General features: G+C 40.2%; 1 protein-coding gene across 1 annotated transcript in view; it reads left to right on the plus strand.

Moving 5' to 3' along the window:
* The window catches only part of SECISBP2L (SECIS binding protein 2 like), a 46836-nt gene that overhangs the window by 8847 nt on the left and 14192 nt on the right, over positions 1-23797 (plus strand). Inside the window, exons 2-13 of the mRNA XM_030576862.1 lie at positions 4634-4812; positions 6631-6955; positions 8083-8218; positions 11346-11578; positions 11668-11692; positions 12590-12705; positions 18878-19009; positions 19520-19603; positions 20740-20907; positions 21074-21215; positions 22318-22487; positions 23404-23536. Of these exons, the coding sequence (XP_030432722.1) occupies positions 4634-4812; positions 6631-6955; positions 8083-8218; positions 11346-11578; positions 11668-11692; positions 12590-12705; positions 18878-19009; positions 19520-19603; positions 20740-20907; positions 21074-21215; positions 22318-22487; positions 23404-23536 (1843 nt within the window). The remainder of the gene's footprint in view (positions 1-4633; positions 4813-6630; positions 6956-8082; positions 8219-11345; positions 11579-11667; positions 11693-12589; positions 12706-18877; positions 19010-19519; positions 19604-20739; positions 20908-21073; positions 21216-22317; positions 22488-23403; positions 23537-23797) is intronic.

Below are 23797 nucleotides of genomic sequence, written 5' to 3' on the forward strand. Positions count from 1 at the left end.
CTTTGTTTTGATTATAGTCTATAAGTATCTACAAGGGGAACAAATATTTAATAATGGTCTACTCAATCTAGCAGAAAATGGTACAACATGATCCGGTGACTGGAAGTTAAAACTAGACAAGTTCAGAGTGGAAAGAAGGCATAATTTTTTGACAGTGAGGGTAATTAATCATTGGAACAATTTACCAAGGGTTGTGGTAGATTATCCATCATTGACCATTTTAAAATAAATGCATGCTTTTCTAAAATATATATGTTAGGAATTATTTGGGGGCATTTCTGTGGCCTGTTGTATACACAAAGTTAGACTAGATGATCACAATGGTCTCTTCTGGCCTTGGAATCTATGAAGTCGGAATAATTTTACAGATACCTTAACAGGTAGAGATAATCTCAATGAACTGCAGACGGACTACAGAATACAGAGCCCTCTTTACAGGAGATCCTAAACTGGTGCCTTAGTCAATGATGTGTCTCATCAGCTATTTTTGATTGTTACATTTAACCTTAAAGACTATGCCATGATCAAATGAATCATGAGAAGTGGTGGAGTTTGGGGAAGGAAGGGTAAAGAGAAGAGTCATTTTAATGACAGTTCTACAATGACCTGACATCAAAGAATGATCTCCATATTTCCCCACACACTCCCTAAAACCCTGCTGGGAACACACCTCAGCCTAACACAAGACATTTGGACTTCAGACACCTCCACGGTTGTACAGATGAGATAGACAGTGGCCAACTGTCCTAAAAAATATTATCTTCTCCATACTTGAAAAGCATTCTTGGAAGTGCGTTGCATTAGAGAAGCTTACTGATTCCAGAATTCCTACCTAGGATACTTCCACAAAATACTTAGTTCTTTCTCCTGTCTCAGTTTGCCATTAGGTTGATCAGATGGGCACCTGGCTGTTTAAAAACATAGAAAGGTAGTGCAAATTCACAAGGGCAATCTCATATCAGTAGTGTCATAATGTTATTGCCCCATCTGGATGACAAATGACTGGAAAGCCTATTTATGGTTCTGGTCAGTACTCATGTGGTGCATAGTATCTGTACCCAAACTGTCTCATTGTATTGCTGGGAAGAGAGAGAACTGGCATAACCATTTGAAAGTTCTTCGGCCATTCATGAACACTGCCGCATTTGTATATCTAAATGGCTTGGCCTGACTTTATAGAAACGGGTTAGCTCAGGGATCTCAAACTCAAATCACCACGAGGGCTACATGAGGACTAGTACATTGGCTCAAGGGCTGCATCACTGACACATTTTCATATAAAGGTACCAAAGCCCCCCTTCTCTGCCCCTGGCCCCGCCCCACTCCACCCCTTCAATGAGGGCACCTTCCCTTGCCCCTATTCCAACCCCTTCCCCAAATCCCCACCTCTTCTCCGCCTCTTCCCCTGAGCGCACAGCTCCCCACTCCTCTCCCCTCCCTCCTGGAAAGCGCTAAGTTGTTTGGCAGTGGGAAGCACCCGGAGGTAGGCAGAGGAGCAGGGATGCAGTGCTCTGGTGGGGGGGCGGCAGGTGAGGGGAGCTTGGCAGCCACAGGAAATACCTCTGGGGGGGCAGTGCGGCACACGGAGCTTGGCGGGCCACAGCAAATAACTCCCCAGGCCACATGTTTGAGGCTCCTAGGTTAGCTGTATAAGAGCTGAAATCGTTATGGCCAAGAGAACTGCTGTTTATTCATGAGCTCTTCTCCCATTTTTGTTTTTGGGCAACTCCTGAGTTGGAGCTATTACGGTGCAAATCCTAATTAATTAGATCCTTTTGGACTATTAAAAAACTAAGCATTATTTCTAATTGGCATTCATAATTTCACACAGGAAGGATCAGGTGGAGCAGGAAAATTTAACTTGGGTCTCCCAAGTCCCATGTTAGTGATCTAACAACTGTATCATTTTTCCTCTACATGAAGCTTTGTGAGTTGTAGCGAAGTTACTCAAGATGGTACTCGATCATTATCTAGTTGCCAAAAGTGCAGCTGATTAGCACAAAGATACTTGCTCTACTGCAGTGTTTCCCAAACTTGGGATACCGCTTGTGTGGGGAAAGCCCCTGGCAGGGCAGGCTGGTTTGTTTACCTGCCGCGTCCACAGGTCTGACCAATCGCAGCTCCCACTGGCCGCGGTTCACTGCTCCAGGCCAATTGGGGCTGCTGGAAGTGGCACGGGCTGAGGGTCATACTGGCCGCCGCTTCCAGCAGTTCCCATTGGCCTGGAGCAGCGAACCGTGGCCAGTGGGAGCTGCGATTGGCCGGACCTGCGGACGTGGCAGGTAAACAAACCGGCCTCGCCTGCCAGGGGCTTTCCATATACAAGCAGCGTCTCAAGTTTGGGAAACATTGCCACAGACTTTTGATGTTTACCTACCTTGACAGCAGACATAGGTCTTCTTGGATGATGATTACTACTTTCTCAGTGCATAACTCTAATGCAAAGGGATTGAAGAGAGGGAAGTTTTTCCAAAAATGCAGTTTGGTAGATGCAACACTTCATTTTATTGTTGCTTCCATTATTTAATTTTTCCTTAGTTTTTAAGTACTCTTAATATAGCTTTCATTTCTAAACTAGCAAACTTCATCTGTACCGCTTGTCTAACTTGGTGGTTTCTTTTGCCTTTCAGATTTTCTTTGGTAAATATTGCATTTAGCGTACAATAATAAAGATGTGAAAACTTAATCCTTGCATCTGTCCCACTGCATGTGGTCACTTGATAGGCCACTTGGTAGTCACATTTTATTTGGAAAACTCTGTAGAAGGTGTAGAATGCAGGGGACAGAGCAGTGCTTATTACACATAATGCACTACATTATGGGGTTGCCAGCTACTGGAAGAATGGAAATTAAGACCAATTAAATTAGTTTGGTTGGCTCGACTGAAGTTCTTGTCAGCTTTGGGGATAAAACAGGCTTACAAATCCACATTCCACAAACAACCAAATGTGAGTCTAGCCCCTGAATGTAACTAGAGTATAGGTGTCTGTCTTACTTCAGCAGCCCCTGACAGTGTATTGAGTATGGGTGCAAAGTGATAATCTTGTCAACTCAAAGTGAAATCATTACAGAACTTGAGCCCACCTTCTTTTGGCACAGTGTAAAAGGGCCTAAATTGTTTAGCAAACCTTTTAGATTAGTCCTTTCGGGGCTCTTGTCTTGCAAAACGACATTGAAAAGACAGTATGACAAAATTCATTTTTATTTATTGGTAACTTTGATCTAATCTCAATGGCAAAATTTGTAAATGTTCTTGAAACACATAAAAATTGCAGATGGAGTAAGGTTTTTCTTAGCAATGTTACACCCATACTAGCAGTGAAATGGTTAGCTAAAACCATTTTTAAGATTTGTTTTTTGCCTCAGAGTATGATCAGCTTTGCAATGTAGACCAGACTTTACTATGTCTACCACATGTTTTCAGTTAAGATGCAATTATTATGAAAGCCTACACAACTGTGCCTCATCTACATCTCTAACCTAGTGTCTTTGTACACTTGATCCTAACCTGTCTCCTGACTATTGCCTCGTCTGCAGGCTCCCAATTCCAGTCCTTTTTAAATTAATTGATGTTTATTTGGAGCTTTGAAAACATAAAGGCCAACATAAATGCCACATGTTGTTGTTCTATACCAACTCCTGTGCTCGTTGCATCCTTCCGATCAACATTTGTCAATTGTTTTCCAACTTGTCAAATCACTGCAAAAATCCACCTGTACCAAGAGGCTGGCTGATCTCCTGATTTGTGCTTGTGTTAATTGCAATGCATCCCTGTGAATTTTAAGATTGTAAGCTCTTCAAGAGAATATCCTTGTTTAATGGACATGATGAATGTTTGATTTATAATCCTGAAGAATAAAGGGAGAAATGGAAAAGAGGATAAAGGTGATTCCTTTTGGTTTGTGATATAACACTGGAATAAACTGCCTAGGGAGGTTGTGGAATCTCCATCTCTGGAGATATTTAAGAGTAGGTTAGATAAATGTCTATCAGGGATGGTCTAGACAGTATTTGGTCCTGCCATGAGGGCAGGGGACTGGACTCGATGACCTCTCGAGGTCCCTTCCAGTCCTAGAGTCTATGAGTCTATGAGTCTATGAGTCTATTACACTTGAGAGGATGTTGCATTCCCACCAGCCAACCATGATCTTTCCATAGGGCATCAACAAATGGGAAAGAGGAGTTTATTTCCCTGTGTTTGCTTGTTACTGGTTGAATTGTTTCCTTAAAGAATGTAAGGGAAGTCATGATGAGACTGTACATTTTTCATATTTACAACTAGTAGATGTGTCTGAACTTGTTATTTGAGCTACTTTTTCTTACACTGGTCTTCCAGTTTATTTTGGACTTCTAAATGCAACCTTAGGCACCTGATTGTTTAAACAGCCTTAGGCCTGCTAGTACTTTTTAAAATGCATTTTCCAGTGTAAATGTTGACTTTTGTGTAAATAGCTTGGTCATTACTTAAGACTTTAAATTTGCAGTTCCTTATATGGTTTAAAAATCTTTAATGTGTCAAATGCCTTAAGTAACGAGAATCTGTTAACAATTTGCAGGATAACTCCTGCCATTTGTTAACTTGTTTAACCACTGACTCTGACTTTATTAATGTTGTTTTTTTTCCTTTTTTAAGAATGTTAAACTGTCAGCTGAAGTAGAACCATTTATTCCTCAGAAGAAGGGTCCTGATACACTTATGATATCTATGGCTCTCCCTAATGACAGTGGAGGTGTTAATGGAGTGGAACCAACTCCTATTCCCAGCTACCTGATTACTTGCTACCCATTTGTACAGGAAAACCAGGCCAACAGGTAATTTGTGGTGGTGCGCCTCTATGGAAAAAGACACTGACTTTTAAATAAATTTGAATTTCCCTTCTGTCAAAGATGTGCCTGGAATCAAGAAAGTGACTATATAAACACTGTTTTCATATAATTATTGGTAAGCTTGAAAACTTCCTCTCTGCATTTAGTTACTCTTCTGTCCCCTACTGGGTGAGGATAGAGTTTCTACGACCCTGGGTAATGTTGTCCCCATTTTTCTCCTTTAATCCCCGCCATTCTTAGATTCCTTGTTCTTTCTTGCCTTGGTCAGAGGAGTGACCACAGATCCTTCTTGAACCCATCCGCTCTACTCTTAAACCTTCCAGAGCCAGTCCAAACAAGTGTACCCAGCCACCTCTAAAACAAGGTGCTAAGAGAAAGGGTGTAACTTGGATCCCTAAGTGGTAGAACAGTATGCTGTTAGCAGTCTGAGGCCTTCCCATAACTAACTTGATTTGCACCGTGCATGTGCAAGACTGCATGATGCATTAAACTGAGCATGGGAAGGAATTAGAAATTGGAAGCCCTTATTCTAGTCACAGCTCTGCCATTCGCTAGTTCTGTACCCATGAAGACCCTTATCCTCTCCATATCTGTGTTCCTATATAGGATGGGGATAATGCTTTCCTACTTCATAGGAAAGTTACAAGGCTTAGTCAGTATGTATATGGCACCTTGATATCTTAAAATGCTACAGTGTATAAATTGCTAAAAATACTTAAGAGTAGGGACTACTTTTAGTCCCACTCTTGGTAATATGGCAGGTGGATCCATGGGATCCCAGTCCCGCTACAGGGTTCTACACCTCTCCCATGTAGGGCTCTATTTAACAGTCCCTCTACTGGGAACTGGCTTATGCAGATTTGCACAATTGTCATGAATTTTACCTTTATCTTCCCCTCCTTTTTCTAACACATATCTGCAGTCTTCTCTATACAATGGTCTCCCTAGTCCTATGGAGAGGAAGGGAATTGGGCTCAGAGTTCCCATGGGGCTCTTTTGGTTGTCGTTAGCAATAGAGATTGGCCAGGGAGAGACCACTACACTGCACTTGTTCTCAGAGCTTCAAGGAATAGAGAACGTATTTGAGTGGTAGGTGTCTGTCTTCACGTGCGCTCTCAAAGTCTGCATTAGGGAACTTAGGAGCCTGGGATAAAATGTGAGCTGATAGCTTGTTTTCCCTTGTCTATCAAAACATTATTCCTCCTAGATAAGTAGGTGAATGTCAGACTAAATTATTGCTACCATAGCTATCTGTAAATTTATCTGGTGTGTCCCCAGGTATTTCATCCATTTTTTATTTTCTGATGTGTTGAAATAATTTGAACTACAGTATAAATAAATTATAACTATATATCAGTACCTCTAATTTGAAAGTTGGTTATAAACAGCTTTCTGCGTTGTGGTGAAGATAATTTTTTCTTGACAATTATTTTGTCATAAGATGTTAGTTTCTTCTGGCCTATTCTTTTAATTTGCTAGTATAACATTAACATTCTTTTGCTTCATAAAATTTAAATCTTTTGGTTGAGCAGTTTTGTTTGCCATAGTATCTTGTGTATTTTGTACAGTGTCCCTGAATGCAGTTGAAATTACATTATTTCAGTCATGCTTTCAAAATATATATTATTTGCACGCTAGGAATTTAACAGTTAAGCATTTGAATTAAGCTATTAGGGCAAAGAGTTCATGAAACAGTTGGCACTAATTTCTTTTTCAGAATAAAGGATTAAGTTACTAGTAAACTCACTCCAATTATGTGTAACTTTTCAGCAATTTTGTTTTTTTTCTCTTTTGGTTTTACAGACAATTTCCATTATATAATAATGACATCAGATGGCAGCAGCCAAACCCGAGCCCCACAGGACCTTATCTTGCTTATCCTATTATATCTGCTCAACCACCTGTCTCTACAGAGTATACGTATTATCAGTTTATGCCAGCCCCATGTGCACAAGTCATGGGTTTCTATCATCCTTTTCCTGCACCCTACTCTGCACCCTTTCAGACAGCAAGCGCTGTAAGTACAGTTACAACCGAATGTGCTGATCGCCCAAACCAGCCAGGCCAGGTCTTTCCATTATCCAGACAGCGAAGCAAAAGCAGTAACAGGGGACCAGCTGTGCAAAAGGTAAGCGTGTCATTGTTGAGCCCCAATTAACAGAGCAAATAATAGAATCATGTGAAAACATTTTTGCACAAAAAATGAGCTGCTTTTTAGTCCTATATATTTTTGTTCAACAGCATAGGACAAGTATGTATAACAACATTTTTCTCGACCCGTGGTTTCTTCTGAAGCAGTATAACTTTATATAGTTATAAAGTATAACAGTGATGCTTTAATTTTGCACAATTAGTATTTCAAAGGCCTGAACAAGATCATTCCTTTTGTGACTGTTGTACTATAAGAACCTAGATGGAATATCTGAGGGGCAATGCTGTTGGCTTTAGGGAGCTGGGAGACAGGTTGTTTGAGGGTCATATATGGCCAACAGCTACTTCATTGGATGTTGTTGACTGCCACCTAAGATTTTTTTCTCTCTGGCTCTTGGATATTGCATAAGTAATTTTAAAACAGTTGGTCAGTGGTTTTTCAACTTTTTCATTTGTGGACCCCTAAAAAATTTCAAATGGAGGTGCAGATCCCTTTGGAAATCTTCGACATTGTCTGCAGACCACAGATTGAAAACCATTGCAGTAGGTGATTTGTCATGCCACATGCACTAGGCTGCTTACATTCAACAACATTTCTGAGGGTTTTATTGGATCACATTTTAGGTACATATATGTCCTAAGAAGCACTGGTTATCTTGAAGTAGAAGTCCATTAATATGTTGCACTTAGCTAAAAGACACTCTGCTTGTGTAGTCATTTGCTTTTGTAGAAATACATTAATTACATTAAACTGCAACAAAACTCTCCTCTCTTGCTACCCAGTAGTTGTCTAGCATTAGTTGCTTAGGTAATAGTCTCCAAAACTTGTTGGCTTACGGTATAATATAGTATTAGTAGTTCCTTAAACTAAGCTGCATGGAAGATATAGAAAACTTCTTCAAACTGATAGATGCTAGAATGTGATCCAAAATAGTATTAACCTTGTGAACTACTGGAGAACATTACCCATAATCCCTTGTTTCAGACAAGTGATTTCTATAAAGAATCTGTTAGAACTTTATAGAAATTGTAATAGCACTAACCAAACAATTTTTAATTGTCGTATTTAAATATGTCTCGTATATATTTGATCTTTTAAAACAGCAACTACAATTGCAGACACACATAAAAAGCAAAAGGGCTCCAGTGAAAAGTGTAGCTATCCAAAAAGAGACCAATGCATCAGGCCCTGAGAACAGATCAAAAATTGTGCTGTTGGTTGATGCATCTCAGCAAACAGGTAAGATGTTGTCTGTTGGGTTTTTGTGTGTGTGTGTCTGTCTGCTAACTAACTGGAACTGCAGCCATACCACCATGTTTTCTGATCTAGTCAGATCATAAGTTAAGGAGGGTTGACCTACAAGATGTCTAATAGAGAACTTCAAGAACCAAAGACGTGCTGTTGGACAGTGGTTCTCAAACTGGGGCCACCACTTGTGTAGGGAAAGCCCCTGGTGGGCCAGGCTGGTTTGTTTACCTGCCCCGTCTGCAGGTCCGGCCGATCGCAGCTCCCACTGGCTGTGGTTCACTGCTCCAGGCCAATGGGAGCCGCTGGAAGCGGCGCGGGCCGAGGGATGTACTGACCGCTGCTTGCAGCAGCACCCATTGGTCTGCTGCAGCGAACTGCAGCCAGTGGGAGCTGCGATCGGCTGGACCCGCGGACAGGGCAGGTAAACAGACCAGCCTGGCCCACCGGGGGCTTTCCCTACACAAGCGGCGTCCCAAGTTTGAGAACCACTGTTGTAGAAAACATGCGATTGACTCATTAGTTGGCATTCTTTACTCTCTCAGAATTGAATCAGTGCTACATCATAGGAATTCTGCTGGAGACACACATCTACTCCTAATTATTAAAGGCTTCTTAACCCTCTTTGGGAAAGAAATATTGGGAAGCACCACTAGTGGCCTGATTAACTTTGACTTGGAATCTTATCTTCCCACCTAATTTCTCTAGTAACTTTAAATTGTATTGTATAGTTTGCTTCCTGTCCTAAACTGTAGTTGCGTTGTCTTTGAGCTGCGGTCACATTTCATCCCCAAATGACTGCCATCCCAATAGAACAAATTATGATTATATGAAGGCCTCAGAGGTAAGAGAGGCAGGGCTGGCTCCAGGGTTTTTCCCGCCCCAAGCAGCAAAAAAAAAACAAAAAAACCCTGCCATTGGTGGCTGCTCCACCATGCCACTTTCTTCTTCGGCGGCAATTTGGTAGTCGGTCCTTCCTTCTGAGAGGGACCGAGGAAGCTGCCGCCGAATTGCTGCCGAAGAGCCTGATTGCCACCCCTTCTCCTTGGCCGCCCCAAGCACCTGCTTGCTGAGCTGGTGTCTGGAGCGGCCCTGAAGAGAGGCCACCCAAAACCTTTAGATGATCAAGGGCACTGGCTGTGCAGACTTTGAAGTCCCCACTCATGGAATCTCAATTTATAGACTGACAGGTGGCTTCTCTAGGACCAAGTTCTGCTGAGTTGAGTTGATATGGAGACTCCAGCTAGTAGTATTTATTGGCTGAAGCCTATGGTATTGGAGTTGAAAAGACACTCTCAGGACTTGTGAGAGAGAGATGTTTGTAATCACTATTTAAAAAAACTTCCTGAAGCTTGAAACTGCAGAGTTTGGTTTTTTTATGAACAGAAGATCTCCCCTTGTTTCTCACCTGCTCACTCAAACTTCTCCACTGTGTGCATTTAATTTGTTGTAAGGTTGCTAATGAATGGTAGGCTTCAAACACTGATTTTACTTTTAGTTTAAGGTAAGAATCATGTTTATAGAAATATTGGTAAATTTTTTGGGTGGGGGTTGGGGAAAACCCTTTTAAACAATGAAATGGACTCTCCAAATAGTTAGAAAGGTAGATAGGATGTGTGTCAGACTTGTGGCAGGACTGATAATTGGGCTTCTGATATATTTTTGGTGGAGGCAGATTGTCAGAAAGTTTGAAATCTTGAATCTGTAAAACATTCTGTAGCATGTAGTAAGTCAGTAGGGCAGGTGTGATTTATCATTTTGAAGCTTGAATCAATTATATGACTTAACCAGATAAAAACCTCAGTATTGAAGGTTTAACACCACTTGCTGCAGAGAAATAGTTCTAAACAAGAACTATTAATGGCATGGCAGTAAAAACTTAAACTTTGGTAAGTTTTGGCAGGCATGTGTTAAAACTGGAGCTTCTAATTTTATCTAATACACCTCTACCCAATTATAACACCACCCGATATAACACAAATTCGGATATAACGTGGTAAAGCAGCACTCCTGGGGGTGGGGGGGACTGCGCACTCTGGTGGATCAAATCAAGTTAGATATAATGCGGTTTCACCTATAACGTGGTAAGATTTTTTTGTCTCCCGAGGACAGCGTTATATCGAGGTAGAAGTGTACTTCATATAATCTTCCTTTCCCCGGCTGTTTTGAAGGGAAACAGTCAACATCAAGTTCAAAAAATGACCTACTTCTAAAAATTTTCTTGTGCAAAAGTCTTACAGTCTGGCTGCCTGGGGCCTACATGAAATGAATGGTAATCTGTGTAGTTTCTAATGGTTGTTACACTTTCACACTAATTAGAACTTGTGTTGGCAATTGCAGCAGATACCCCCCACTAGACTAATGTTAAGGCACTCTGGGAGGCAGTGTGGAGAAATTGCATTTCTGGTGTCTTTGCTGTATCTGTTCTTTGGCAAACTTCTAGTGGCATCAGTCTGGAACTTTTCAGGAGTACTAAAATTCACTGTGTTGGGAGAAGGATAATAAATCTCTTCCAAGAGTGGTCTTCAAAACTTTTTTTTTTTGAGACTAGATATAAGAGCAGTTCTAAAAACCACACAGTGCATTGGATTTGATACAGGAAAAAAATATTGCAAGGTTTTCTTCATAAATTCTGCTTTATGTATCTTCTGGAAGGTTTTTCTTCACTATGGTTGCCTGTTCCACTTCTGCATTTAAAGCAATAATTGCAGGAATCCTGCTATATGAATATTCAGAGACCCAGAATGCAACTTAATGAGAATTTTGGCTTGACAACCTACATGGTATTACCTAACTCCCTTGTTTTGAAGACTCTTGTTGGCAGCAAAACCTGTTTGTTGGCAAATCCCATTGCCAAAAATAGGTTGCATCTTGATCAAGGGGTTGGTTAGTACAACACAAATAGATCTAGTAATAGCCTGAAAACTGGATCTTACTACTTACTTCATCCAACACTGTCAGTACATTTCTCTTTTTACTAATTTGAAACTACCTGGTGCTTTCTTTTGATTTCTTTTCAGTAGCTTTTGTGTTTTCATCACAAATGTTAATGTACCATTAGTAGTAATTTCTGCTTTCCAACAGCTGCGACACAAATGGTTATACTTTCTTTGTCTCACAGATTTTCCTTCAGAGATCGCTAATAAGTCACTTTCTGAGAGCTCTAGTACAATGCTATGGAAATCAAAAGGCAGGCGAAGACGTGCATCGCATCCTGCTGCAGAATCCTCTAGTGAACAAGGGGCCAGTGAAGCTGATATTGACAGCGACAGTGGTTACTGCAGTCCTAAACATAGCAACAATCAGGCTGCTGCTGCCATGACTTCAAAAAATACAGATTCTGGTGCAATGAATGTAGGTGAACATTTGTGAAGTGCCAAGGTTGCTGTTTGATGCTACGATAATAAAAATAATTTACTAAAATGTTCTTCCTTCCTTTTCAGATTGTAGAACCATCAATAAATGCAGGTATAGCTCTTTTTTATTTTTTTTCAAAGAAAATCTTGAAGCTGTCACATTTGCTGTGTCATATTGTATCTTTATTTACATGTTGCAAAGAATATCTCTTTGTCCTTCCTAAATCATTTAGCATAGCCACTATCCTGTGCACCTTCAAATCTTCTCAAGACCCATCAGTACTGCCACACCAATGATCAATTGCTCAATGATAATGAATAGGCAGGTGGCCTGGTAATGATTCATTAAGTGCACTTGTCTCTGCCTAAGGGGTGGGAGGGGGAGTTGAGGTTTTCAGATGATACTCTCAGCTAAGAATACGTGCAACCTTGTGTTTCACACTTTCTTCCTGTTTCCTTCCCCAGTGTGTTCTACTTGTCGTATTTTGTTGCTATTTAGAACATAAGCTGCTTGGGTCTGTTACTTTTATTGTATATTGTACAGGACAGAACAAGGAGGTTCTTATCCTGATCAGGAGTTTTAAACCCTACTGTAATAATAATGAAAAATAACTGTAGAGGAATTGTGCTAAATTCAGCCCTGAAAACAATGGGCAGAAAAGTCAATTGGATTGGCTCACTGTCCGTAATATGCAACTATTCTAATGAGCCCACTATTACATTAGATGTTTACCAAGATAATCAAACTTCATTATTAGCAGTTGAGTGCCTGTGGCTGAATTCTGTTCTCAAAATGAAGTTTTTTGCCAAATTCTATAAATCATAATTATGGAACTGAGTTTTTGGCAGAGAAGAAACTTTTGCAAGATTCAGATCACAATATTGGTGTGATCTTTTACTTTGATTGTATACACCACCAAACATTTGTCACTTCAAAGTAATAAAACTTCTGCTATAATTATTGACTTTTCTTTCATATATTTTATTTTGAAACTTCTATTTCTTTCAGCTGCCATAAGTTGGACTAATGTAAATTCCCAGGCAACTCAGAAAAAACCTTGGATAGAAAACCCTCAGACATTTTCCAGAGGTGGAAGACCAGCTGAACAGAGAAATAGTTCACAGGTACCTTTTGTGTTTTAATTTTAAAACATTATTCACCTCTTGTAAATGGCATCTCTCAAATTATTAAGAATTAACACACAGTAAGCAATGCATTAAAATGGAAGTGGAAAGCAAACTTTATATCATGATTTAATCACTTTATGCATTCTGTTTATTGCCTTCATACTTTTGCTGCAATACACATTTGGCAATATTCTGCCTATAGTCTCCAGTTAAGGAGGGTCTGTTTATTCTGAGCATGTCAGTAGTGTGTGAAATGGAGAGATGTCTGGAAAGTCCACAATTTAATAACAGAATAATCGATGCAACAATTTTTAGGTACTATATGGACAATTTAACAGATGCTTTAAATGACGAGTGGAAAATGCTTCAACTTTAATCTTTGAAAATTGATCAAAATAGTTGGGATTTTTTGAAGTTACTAAATTTGTTATGGGTTTACATTCTCTGTTCTCATTCTTGTCAATTTATTTTCAGCCATCGTGATACATTATTTTGGCTCCTTTTATATTGTCAGCATTTCCACTACATTTTCTTTATGCTGCTCTGGTATATAAGTAGATGGTTTTAAAAAAACAAAAATTGTTCTATGCTAAAATTTGTGCAAGGTCTTGACCTTACAGGACTTTACTTGGGAATGCTAATAGATATGTATCGGATAGTTCTCACAAAAAAATCCTATATAAAAAGAAAATGCCCTTTTTAACCTTGACCATCTTGCAATTTTTGTGTTTTTGTTTTGAAATCGGACAGAAGCTGCTGTCTGTGCTAAGGCAGCAGTCTTGCATCAGGATCCAACAGCACAGACCTTTATATATGGCCTAAAATGGCCACTCATTTACATTTAGACTGTAGGTATTAGAAGCAAAGTATGTGTACACAAGAAGATACTTAGTCTTGTTTCGTGCACACTGATGGGTTCACTATTTTCTCTCCTTTGTCAAACAAAGTGTGTGTCAGACATATTGCTAACACAACATTAATGTGTAATAAGCACATGGTATAAATATTGTACATATAAAGGTTGGGGAGTTATGCCAATTAAACTATATTGTTTTCCTCACAATGCTGTTCACTGGTATATCCCACAATACCTTGGAACGGACAACTCAGCATTTAGCGCAGGGGTAGGCAACCTATGGCACGCATGCCGAAGGCGGCACACAAGCTGATTTTCAGTGGCATTCACACTGTCCAGGTCCTGGCCACTGGTCTGGGGGGCTCTGCATTTTAATTTAATTTTAAATGAAGCTTCTTAAACATTTTAAAAACCTTATTTACTTTACATACAGCAATAGTTTAATTATATATTATAGACTTAGAGAAAGAGACCTTCTAAAAACATTAAAATGGATTACTGGCACGCGAAACCTTAAATTAGATTGAATAAATGAAGACTCGGCACACCACTTCTGAAAGGTTACCAACCCCTGATTTAGCATAAGCAGGTAGGAAAACTGTGAAAGACCAAATACATTGATACACTGTGCTGGTACAAACTGCAGGGGTACCTTTATGGACCATTACCTGGAATGCTAGTTAGTGTCCAAAAGAAAGATCAGAAAGGTACAAAACAACAAGTTAAGGAACTGGTGCAGACTGGTGGGTTGAATCTTGGGTGACGTATGAAGTGCTTTCTAACTTGTAAGCAACCATTCTATAAATACAAGTGATCTTTGGGTGTATCTTTGAAGTACAACTTACACAGAAGGTGAACATGCTGTGAGATAAGAATTGCTTCCCAAAACAAAGGACATGTACAGTGTCTCCTTTTTTGTACAGTACTGTTTTGTATTATCTAAAGACATTTGGCTAGGTTTGGTTATTTGGGCTCTTGAACATTTTCATAACAAATCAAAAGTGTAATCGGTCACTTAGCTATACGATTAATCAATACCTTAATCTTTGTGTATGTAAAAATTGGGACTATAGAAGTTGACTGCCCCATAATCTTCTAGGAATACAGTAGTTCTCAATTGTTATAATCTATTCTAGCAACTAGAGTCAGCTCAAGTTTTTTCTGGCCACAATTTTACATGGACTGGTGCTTTTGGATATTCTGGGGGAGGAGGAGGAGAACTGGCTTTCTTTTAATCCCGCAGATATTTCACATCACTTTTATTTAATCCCACAGACTAAGTGTCTAATTAAGATCAGGGAGCTATAAAATACACCTCACTCTGCCAGCCAAGCTCATTGCAACTGAAGGAGGCGTTGCTCTTGGAACAGCTTCTGCCCTTTGTTCCACCGAGAGGGCAGATTTAATTTGCACCTAGGTCCATTGTCAGTGAGGGCTTAGTCAGAAAACAGTCATGTGTTTGGAATCTATGACATGTTCCCTTTTTAGCCAGCCCCTTCCATGAATGGCACTGTGCTGAACTTCAGCCTTATAAATGGAGTTTAAGATGTTTTTATGCATTTGCAACACAGGCCTGGTCTACACTACTCGTTTAAACCGAATTTAGCAGCGTTAAACCAATTTAACCCTGCACCTATCCACACAATGAGGCCCTTTATATTGATATAAGGGCTCTTTAAACCGATTTCTGTACTCCTCCCCGACGAGAGGAGTAGTGCTGAAATCGGTATTGCCATGTCGGATATGGGTTAGTGTGGCCGCAAATCTATGGTATTGGCCTCCGGGTGGTATCCCACAGTGCACCATTGTGACCACTTTGGAAAGCAGTCTTAACTCGGATGCACTGGCCAGGTAGACAGGAAAAGCCCCGCGAACTTTTGAATTTCATTTCCTGTTTGCCCAGCGTGGAGCTCTGATCAGCACGGGTAGCGATGCAGTCCCAAATCCAAAAAGAGCTCCAGCATGGACCATACGAGAGATTCTGGATCTGATCACTGTATGGGGAGACAAATCTGTTCTATCAAAGCTCCATTACAGAAGACGAAATGACAAAGCATTTGAAAAAATCTCCAGGCTGTGATAGACAGAGTCCACAGCACAGTGCTGTGTGACAAGCATAACAGAAAGCCAAAGAATCAAATGGATACTCATGGAGGGAGGGAAGGGATACTGAGGACTCCAGCTATTCCACAGTCCTCACAGTCTCTGAAAAGCATTTGCATTCTTGGCTGAGTTCCCAGTGCCTGTAGGGTCAAACACATTGTCTGGGGTGGTTCAGGGTATATCTCCCCTCCCCCCCGTGAAAGAAAAGGGGGGAAAAATCGTTTCTTGACTTTTTTTCAATGTCACCGTATGTCTACTGCATGCTGCTGGTAGACGCAGTGCTGTGGCACTGAACAGCAGCATCCTCTCCCCTCCCTTCCCCGGTCGCAGACGGTACAGTGCAAAATGACTGATAGCCGTCCTCATCATCCTGTGAGTGCTCCTGGCTGGCCTCGGTAAAAATAGGAATGACTCCCGGTCATTCCCGGCAGATGGTACAGAACGGCTGGTAACCGTCTTCATCATAGCAACTGGGGGCTGAGCTCCATCAGCCTCCCCCTCCTTTCATGTGTAGAGAAAAGATTCTGTACTACCTGGACTGTCATAGCAGCGGGAGGCTGCCTCCCCCTCATTTTATCTCACTAAAAAGTCAGTGTTTCTTATTCCTGCATTCTTTATTACTTCATCACACAAATGGGGGGACACGGCAATGGTAGCTCAGGAGGGTTGGGGGAGGAGGGAAGCAACGGGTGGGATTGTTGCAGGGTCACCCCCTAGAATGGCATGCAGCTCATCATTTCTGCAGCATCTGACACGGAGCGGCTGTGCTCTCTGGTTCTCTGGTACACTGGTACACTTGCCCCACATTCTAGGCAGGACTGACTCTATTTTTAGATACAACATAAAGGAGGGAATGACCTGGGGAGTCATTCCCATTTTTGTCTTTGCGCCCCCGGCTGACCTCAACGAAGGCCAGCCAGGAGCACCCATGACAGCAGCAGACGGTACAGAACGACTGATAACCATCATCTCATTGCCAATTTACAATGGCATGGCAGATGGTACAATAGGGATGATAACGGTCTCTGCTACCTTGCAAAGGCAAATGAATGCTACTGTGTAGCACTGCAGTACCGCCTCTGTCAGCAGCATCCAGTACACATACGGTGACAGTGACAAAAGGCAAAACAGGCTCCATGGTTGCCATGCTATGGCGTCTGCCAGGGCAATCCAGGGAAAAAGGACGCAAAATGATTGTCTGCCGTTGCTTTCACGGAGAAAGGAATGAGTGACGACATTTACCCAGAACCACCCATGACACTGTTTTTGCACCATCATGCATTGGGATCTCAACCCAGAATTCCAAGGAGCGGGGGAGACTGCGGGAACTATGGGATAGCTACGGGATAGCTATCCACAGTGCAACGCTCCAGAAATCGATGCTAGCCTTGGTACATGGATGCACACCGCTGAATTATTGTGCTTTGTGTGGCTGCGTGCACTCGACTTTATACAATCTGTTTTACAAAACTGGTTTATGTAAAATCGGAATAATCCTGTAGTGTAGATGTACCCACGGTTTCCTGGTGCATTTCCTACCCCCAAGGGACCTCTGTGCACATTCATGCCCTAGTAAGCTTTCTGTGAATGTAGTTCTTTCTGCACATAGGGTGGCTTGTGGGGAGGGTCCAATAAAATAGGTTTTGTGAGGTTTTTTTGAGGTCTGTTTGGTCCAACCATGGTCAGTTAAGAGAAAATTCTGAGGAGAAGTCACCAAGTGACCTCCTCAAGAGCCCTGTTAGCAAACTCTTCCTCCAGTTTGGAGATCAGGTGAGGAGCTGTTCTTGAGATGGATACAACGCTCTTAATTTTAAAAAATGTGTATTGTACATGTTCAGCATGCCATTATCGCACTTAGTTCCTGGAAGAAAATGTTTTCTCATCGCTGCACCTTAAACCTTCACCAATTAAAGGATAAAACTCTGAAGTCAGCGGCGGATTTGCATCTCCAGTGCCAAAGTTCACAGCATCACCACTCTCTCATTTTACTAGCTCATCAGGAACAATGTTTAGCATTGCATACATTTAGATGTTATATCACAATGGCTCTTTCAACTAATTTTGTAACTGCATCAGTTGAGTCTTCAGTTTTAATATTCCTATGTCAACCATTCAGTGGTAGAACAAGCCTTAGCATTTTGCAGAGGACAAGCAAAACAGCATTATCATATGATAATACCTCTGTGTCCAGCCTGAGCAGCTGTATTGGAGGGCACCTGTCAGGAAAAATACATTGAGTTGGAGCATTTGGTTTCTATATTCAAAACTCTTTTAGCAAGAAAAAGGTCTGCAAAATGAGAGAGAGCTGATGTTCTTCCTTATAGTTCTTGGTCTCCAATATCAGAGGAGCCCACAGAAGACCACAGCTGTAGTCTTTTAGATAAGGCCTCTCCTGTTCACTGGTATTCAGGAGGAGTGGAAGCTTAGATTATTTCATTTTCACATCATATTCACCCTGAGTATTACAGAATAGGTGAAGAGTTTAAAGCGGAACTTTGGATGTCTTTGCTTCTGCTACCTTGTGTCACTAATTGCGTATGTATGAGAAGCATATAATGGATGTATTATATCTCCTTCCAAATGCAAATATAGAATTTGAAAAGGTTTAGTTCATTACATTAAAGTTGTTGTTAAAAATGTACATTGCAAATATATACTATGTATGTAGGTGTTGCTGAAATTAATTCATTTGTAATCTTTGTTCACTCATGTTAACAGTTCAGCTGATGAATACTTTTAAAGGGATGCTGTCTAGTCATAGAACAGTAACAGTTTCTATGAGTGCTTATAAAAGTAGTTGTTTTTGCTCTTAAACTTTATCCTGGTATTTTCAAAAAGATCAGTCAATTTCACTTTCTTCCATGCATTAGTGTAATATTTCAGAGAAGGATGAAATGCAAAATGTAAACAATCAGCCTTAGTGATAAAAAATAAAATTAAAATATTAATATTCCAAAGAATTTTTAATCTCTGGTCCCACCTGTAGTATATGCTTAGAATTAATAACTGTGCCTTTCAATCAGATATGTTCATTTTAAAAAATGCACACACCCCATAGGTAATGTAGCTTATTTTGTAAAAATCAATTTTAACTTGAGTAGTCTTTTTTTTTTTTTTCCATTAGTATAATTGAGTAGCTAGCATGAATGCATACAGATCTATACCACTTTTAATTCTAAAACCCTAAGAACTCTTTCCTTGATTTATAAGTCTGGTTTCAGATGCAGAGGACAAAGCACATCTTCAGAAAGAAGGCAAAAGCTGCAGAAGCGGCACGAGAAGCCTTTAACCACAAGCCAATCAAGCAGAGCAGAACAAAGTCCCGAACCCTTGTACTTTGAGGTATTTTTTTGTGTTCATATCACTGTTAGAATTTCAATATGACAAGATCTAATAAAACATGTTGAACTGGTGATAGTTGCCTCGTGACATCTCTTCTTGCTGAAAACATTCTTAAGTTCAACAATGTGATAAAATACACTGATTTCTCATAAGACTGTATGTATTGCCTCTGAAGTTTAGGTCTACTGTGTATACTTTCTGATCTTATATTAAACTCAGTTTAATTTTGAAAGTAGGATAGTAGATTTCCAGTTTACGTTTTGCTTCAGTTTTTATAGAATGTAAAAGTTAACTAAATTCAGTGCTTTTCTCTAATATTGCAGGAATTTCTTTAACATACTGTACATATTTTTAGTAGTATATTATTATTTTTACCATTGGATACAAGTACTGGATACTTCACTTCCAGTCTTGGCCATTCAAGTTAATACCCTTGGTATTTTGGTGTGTGGTGAGTTTTTACCCAAGTTGTAGGCAAGTGTGACTTTTAATCCTCAATTCTTCATTTAGGTTGAAGATGAATTTCCAGAGTTAAATAGTGACAGTGGAAGTGGCAAAGGTGGCAACATTCAGCAAAAATTTTCACCAAAAGTAGTAAGTAAAGACTTTTTTTTATTCTTGATATTTTGTTTTTAAGGTGAAGACAATTTCTGATTAGTGTTACTGAATTTACATTCCCTGTTTGCATGAATCTGTCTGGTCTATTGCAGTATTTACAAGGTCACTATGGTGGAATTTTTTAAAAAAGCATATACAGCACAAATTACTATAGACTTTTTGTTATGAAAATACTTTTCCAATGGTCTTTTAATTAACATAGCAATGTCAGGGAAAACCATATTGTCAAGAAGCCACGTCTTGGATTTCCCCACCCCCTATCCCCCATTGCTATTTTATAACTGTGGAGGAACCACATGTGATTAGAATACCTATTTATTTAAAAAATGAATGGGTGAGAGAAAAAAAATTGGTAGGTTACATAAAGAACATCATCCCGGAATGATGTTTGCTTTTTTTGCAACAGTGTTACTGTTAACTCATGTTTAGCTTGTGGTCCATTATGACCCCGAGATCCCTTTCTGCAGTACTCCTTCCTAGGCAGTCATTTCCCATTTTGTATGTGTGCAACTGATTGCTCCTTCCTAAATGGAGCACTTTGCATTTGTCCTCATCAAATTTCGTCCTGTTTACTTCTGGACAAACTGGAGAAGTGGTCTGATCATTTTTAATTGTAATCCTACACTCCAAAGCACTTGCAACCCCTCCCAGCTTGGTATGTCCGCAAACTTTATAAGTGTACTCTCTATGCCATTATCGAAATTATCGATGAAGATTTTGAACTTATCCCTGCGGGACCCCACTCATTATGCCCTTCCAGCATGACTGTGAACCACTGATAAATACTCTCTGGGAACGGTTTTCCAACCAGTTTTGCACCCACCTTATAGTAGCTCCATCTAGGTTGAATTTCCCTAGTTTGTTTATGACATGTAACATGTCTCCTTCACTATATAGATCAAGTACTCCACAAAACTAATTTAGCTGTATCCTCATGCATACTGTGACTTGTGTCACAGCTATATGTTACTTGTTTGATAAGTAGTATATCTGCTAAATGGACTAGTTCTCTACCTTTGCATAATTCTTTTGCTACTGTCTCAGATAAGTAATTCCTTTTTGTATTGTAACAGCTTGTAATTATGTTTATACATTTTCTTCTGCAACCGTAGCTGGATGATTTACCTGAAAATTCTCCAATCAATATAGTCCAAACTCCCATTCCTATTACAACCTCTGTACCCAAACGTGCAAAAAGTCAGAAGAAGAAAGCCTTGGCAGCAGCACTTGCCACAGCTCAAGAATATTCAGAAATAAGTATGGAGCAGAAAAAACTCCAGGTCTGTTACATTTTCAAGTAGTAACTGTTAGGGGAGGAATAACCATCAGACAGCATTCCTTCATACACTATTATAGCAATAATGTCTGTTTAAAAAAGATGCTGTCTTCTACTGATCATTGATAAATAGACATAAAGGTGAACTGTGTCTTATATTCATGTAACAGGAGGCTTTATCAAAAGCAGCTGGGAAGAAGAGTAAAGCTCCTGTGCAGCTAGACTTAGGGGATATGTTAGCAGCGCTTGAGAAACAGCAACAAGCAATGAAAGCCCGTCAACTCACCAATACCAGGCCCCTCTCATACACAGGTAATTCCACATGCCCACTCAGTAGGGTTGCCACCTGTCTAACTGCACAACTCAAAGATCCTTGCCCCACCGCTTCCCTGAGACCATGCCCCCGTCCGCCCCTTCTCCAAGGTCCTGCCCGCTGCTCACTCCATTCCCCTTCCCTCTGCTTGCTCTCCCCCACCCTCATTCACTCACTTTCACCAGGCTGGGGCAGGGAACTGGGTTGTGGGGTGCAGGCTCTGGGAGGGAGATGGGATGTGGGGTGCAGGTTCTGGGGTGGAGTTTGGGTGGGTGCTGCAGTTCCTGGCCAATGGGAGCTGCGGAGTCTGTGCTTGGGGTGGGGGCAGTGCTCGGAAACCCCCTCACCAGGGGCTGCAGGGATGTGCCAGCCACTTCTGGGAGCAGGAAACCTGCCTTAGCCCTGTTGCGCTGCTGGCTGCGGCCAGGGGCCACCAGGCCCTTTTTTAATTGCCTGAGTCCCTGGGCAATTGCCCACTTTGCCTGAACACTTAAGTGCTATTGTATAAAATACTATGAATCGCCTCTGGGAAATAAATGAGCAAAATGCACTTTTTGTATTCCCTAATTTGCAAGGAGTCTGCCACTTATAAATACTGACCAGCAAGCTTGTAGCTAACAAAGTGCTGTAAAGAACTTCAATGTAGGCTTCATTTTAAAATGCATTTCTTTTGGCCTGTTGCTATACGGAAAAATCTTGTTTATTCCAATTAATGTCAGTTAAATTCTACCGTCCTCCTTAATCTGTCATATTATTATAACTAACAGAAGTATTTACAGATTACATATTCATGTCTAGAAAAAATGATATTTACATGTCATTTGAGACAAACTATCTTACTCTTAAATGTGATGTATAGCCTTCTTTTTCTCCTGGAATGAGTAGTCAAATTTCCTAAAACATGAGGCTAAATTCAAGAAATAAGTAAATATGAAAACATCAACATTTGGTGATGTAACTTTCCTGTCATAATGTCCCCTTTCCCCTGCAAAAAGAAAAAAAATGTACTTGGTGAGAATTTGTTAGTGAAAACTTTGGAAGTGTGTGGGCTTTTTTTCAGTAGTATCTTTTAGTGAGACTATCTTTCTTGCCTACATTTAGTTGGCGGTGGTGCACCTTTTCATATCAAAGAATCTACCAACAGAAAGTCATTAACTAAAGGACAGCCATCTGTGGGTTGTCTTAATCCTTTGGACTCGACTGCTCCAAAAGTAAAAAGAGGAAAAGAGAGAGAAATTTCCAAACTAAAACGCCCGACCGCACTTAAAAAGGTAAACCATGCAACTGTTTTGGGACTGTCTTGATCCAAGTTTCAAGATTAAGAAATAACCATGACTAACAATTCTCTTAATAATGTTCTAGATGTGGTCTAGTGGGATTGGGAATCATGAACTCCTAAATTGTGATGTCCTGATCTTTAGGGCAGCTGAGGACCAACTTACCCCTAAAGGAATAGTTCAGCTCTTGCTGATTTCTGGAGTACAGCATGCTTCTGACATACCCCTAGCACAGACTCGGTACTGGGTTGTGTGTCTAGTGAAGGGTGGGAGAGGAAACAGAAGCAAGTGATATATAGGCTCACTGTCCAGAGAATGCAACAAGGCTAATCATCTAGCCCATATTTTTCGTTATTCATTACAGTATTGGCATCTGTCATTGATATTTTATCATTTACTGTGTCAAAGATAAAGGCTAATAGCCATGTAGTCTCAGCACTTTGTATTGTGGTGCTTTTTGATGCGTTTCAAAACAATTTCCAGACAAAGTGATAAGATTCTGTTGGAATTTTATTGCATTCTTGCATCAGTGTTTATAAGAGTGGGGGTGGGAGGTAGTGGTGACAAAGATGAATGCTCTCTACCAAATAGAAGTTTGAAAGAGTGTTTGGAAAGTATTTGAAACAGAAGCTATGAAAAAACCCTTCCTGCAACACTACTACTCTAAAAATACTCTCAAATTGTGGTTTTGCCTTATTGTAACTACTAAAATGAAGGATGCCATTTCTCATCCATCAAACAGATTTAAAATATGTTGTTTAGGTTCACTTTCAGGAACAAAAAGGCTCTAAAACAAACTTCATGATTTTTTTTCCCCCACTTCTATATGAGGGAAGCTTCTCACCTCATTGTAGCAATCTGTAATACTTAAAGATTTCTAATTGATTGAAAACTAGTACCTTGTTCCTAGATTATTTTAAAAGAGAGAGAAGAAAAGAAAGGACGCTTATCTGCAGATCACAGTCTTCTGGGATCTGATGAACAAAAAGAGGTGCATGTATGTTTGACTGATGACCAGTCTCAGGAGTTAGCCTCTCAAGAAGGTAAAGGTCTTCTCTTGTTTTAGGATTTTTAAAAAGAATTGTTTTAAATTGAAGTGTCTATACATTTTTTAAAATATTCTTGATTGCTTTTATTTTTAACATGTAACAAAGTCCATTACTATTAGCTTATTATACATTTTATGATCAGCTATTTCCCTTATGAAAGAATGGAAATTAGATGAAAAAGACCTATTTGAGGCCATTTTGTCCATCCCTCAACTATTCAAGATTCTCAGGTGCTTTGTCAGGTCTAGTTTTTTC

This window comes from Gopherus evgoodei, chromosome 10 (genome assembly GCF_007399415.2).
Source record: "Gopherus evgoodei ecotype Sinaloan lineage chromosome 10, rGopEvg1_v1.p, whole genome shotgun sequence".
Taxonomy (NCBI): domain Eukaryota; kingdom Metazoa; phylum Chordata; order Testudines; family Testudinidae; genus Gopherus; species Gopherus evgoodei.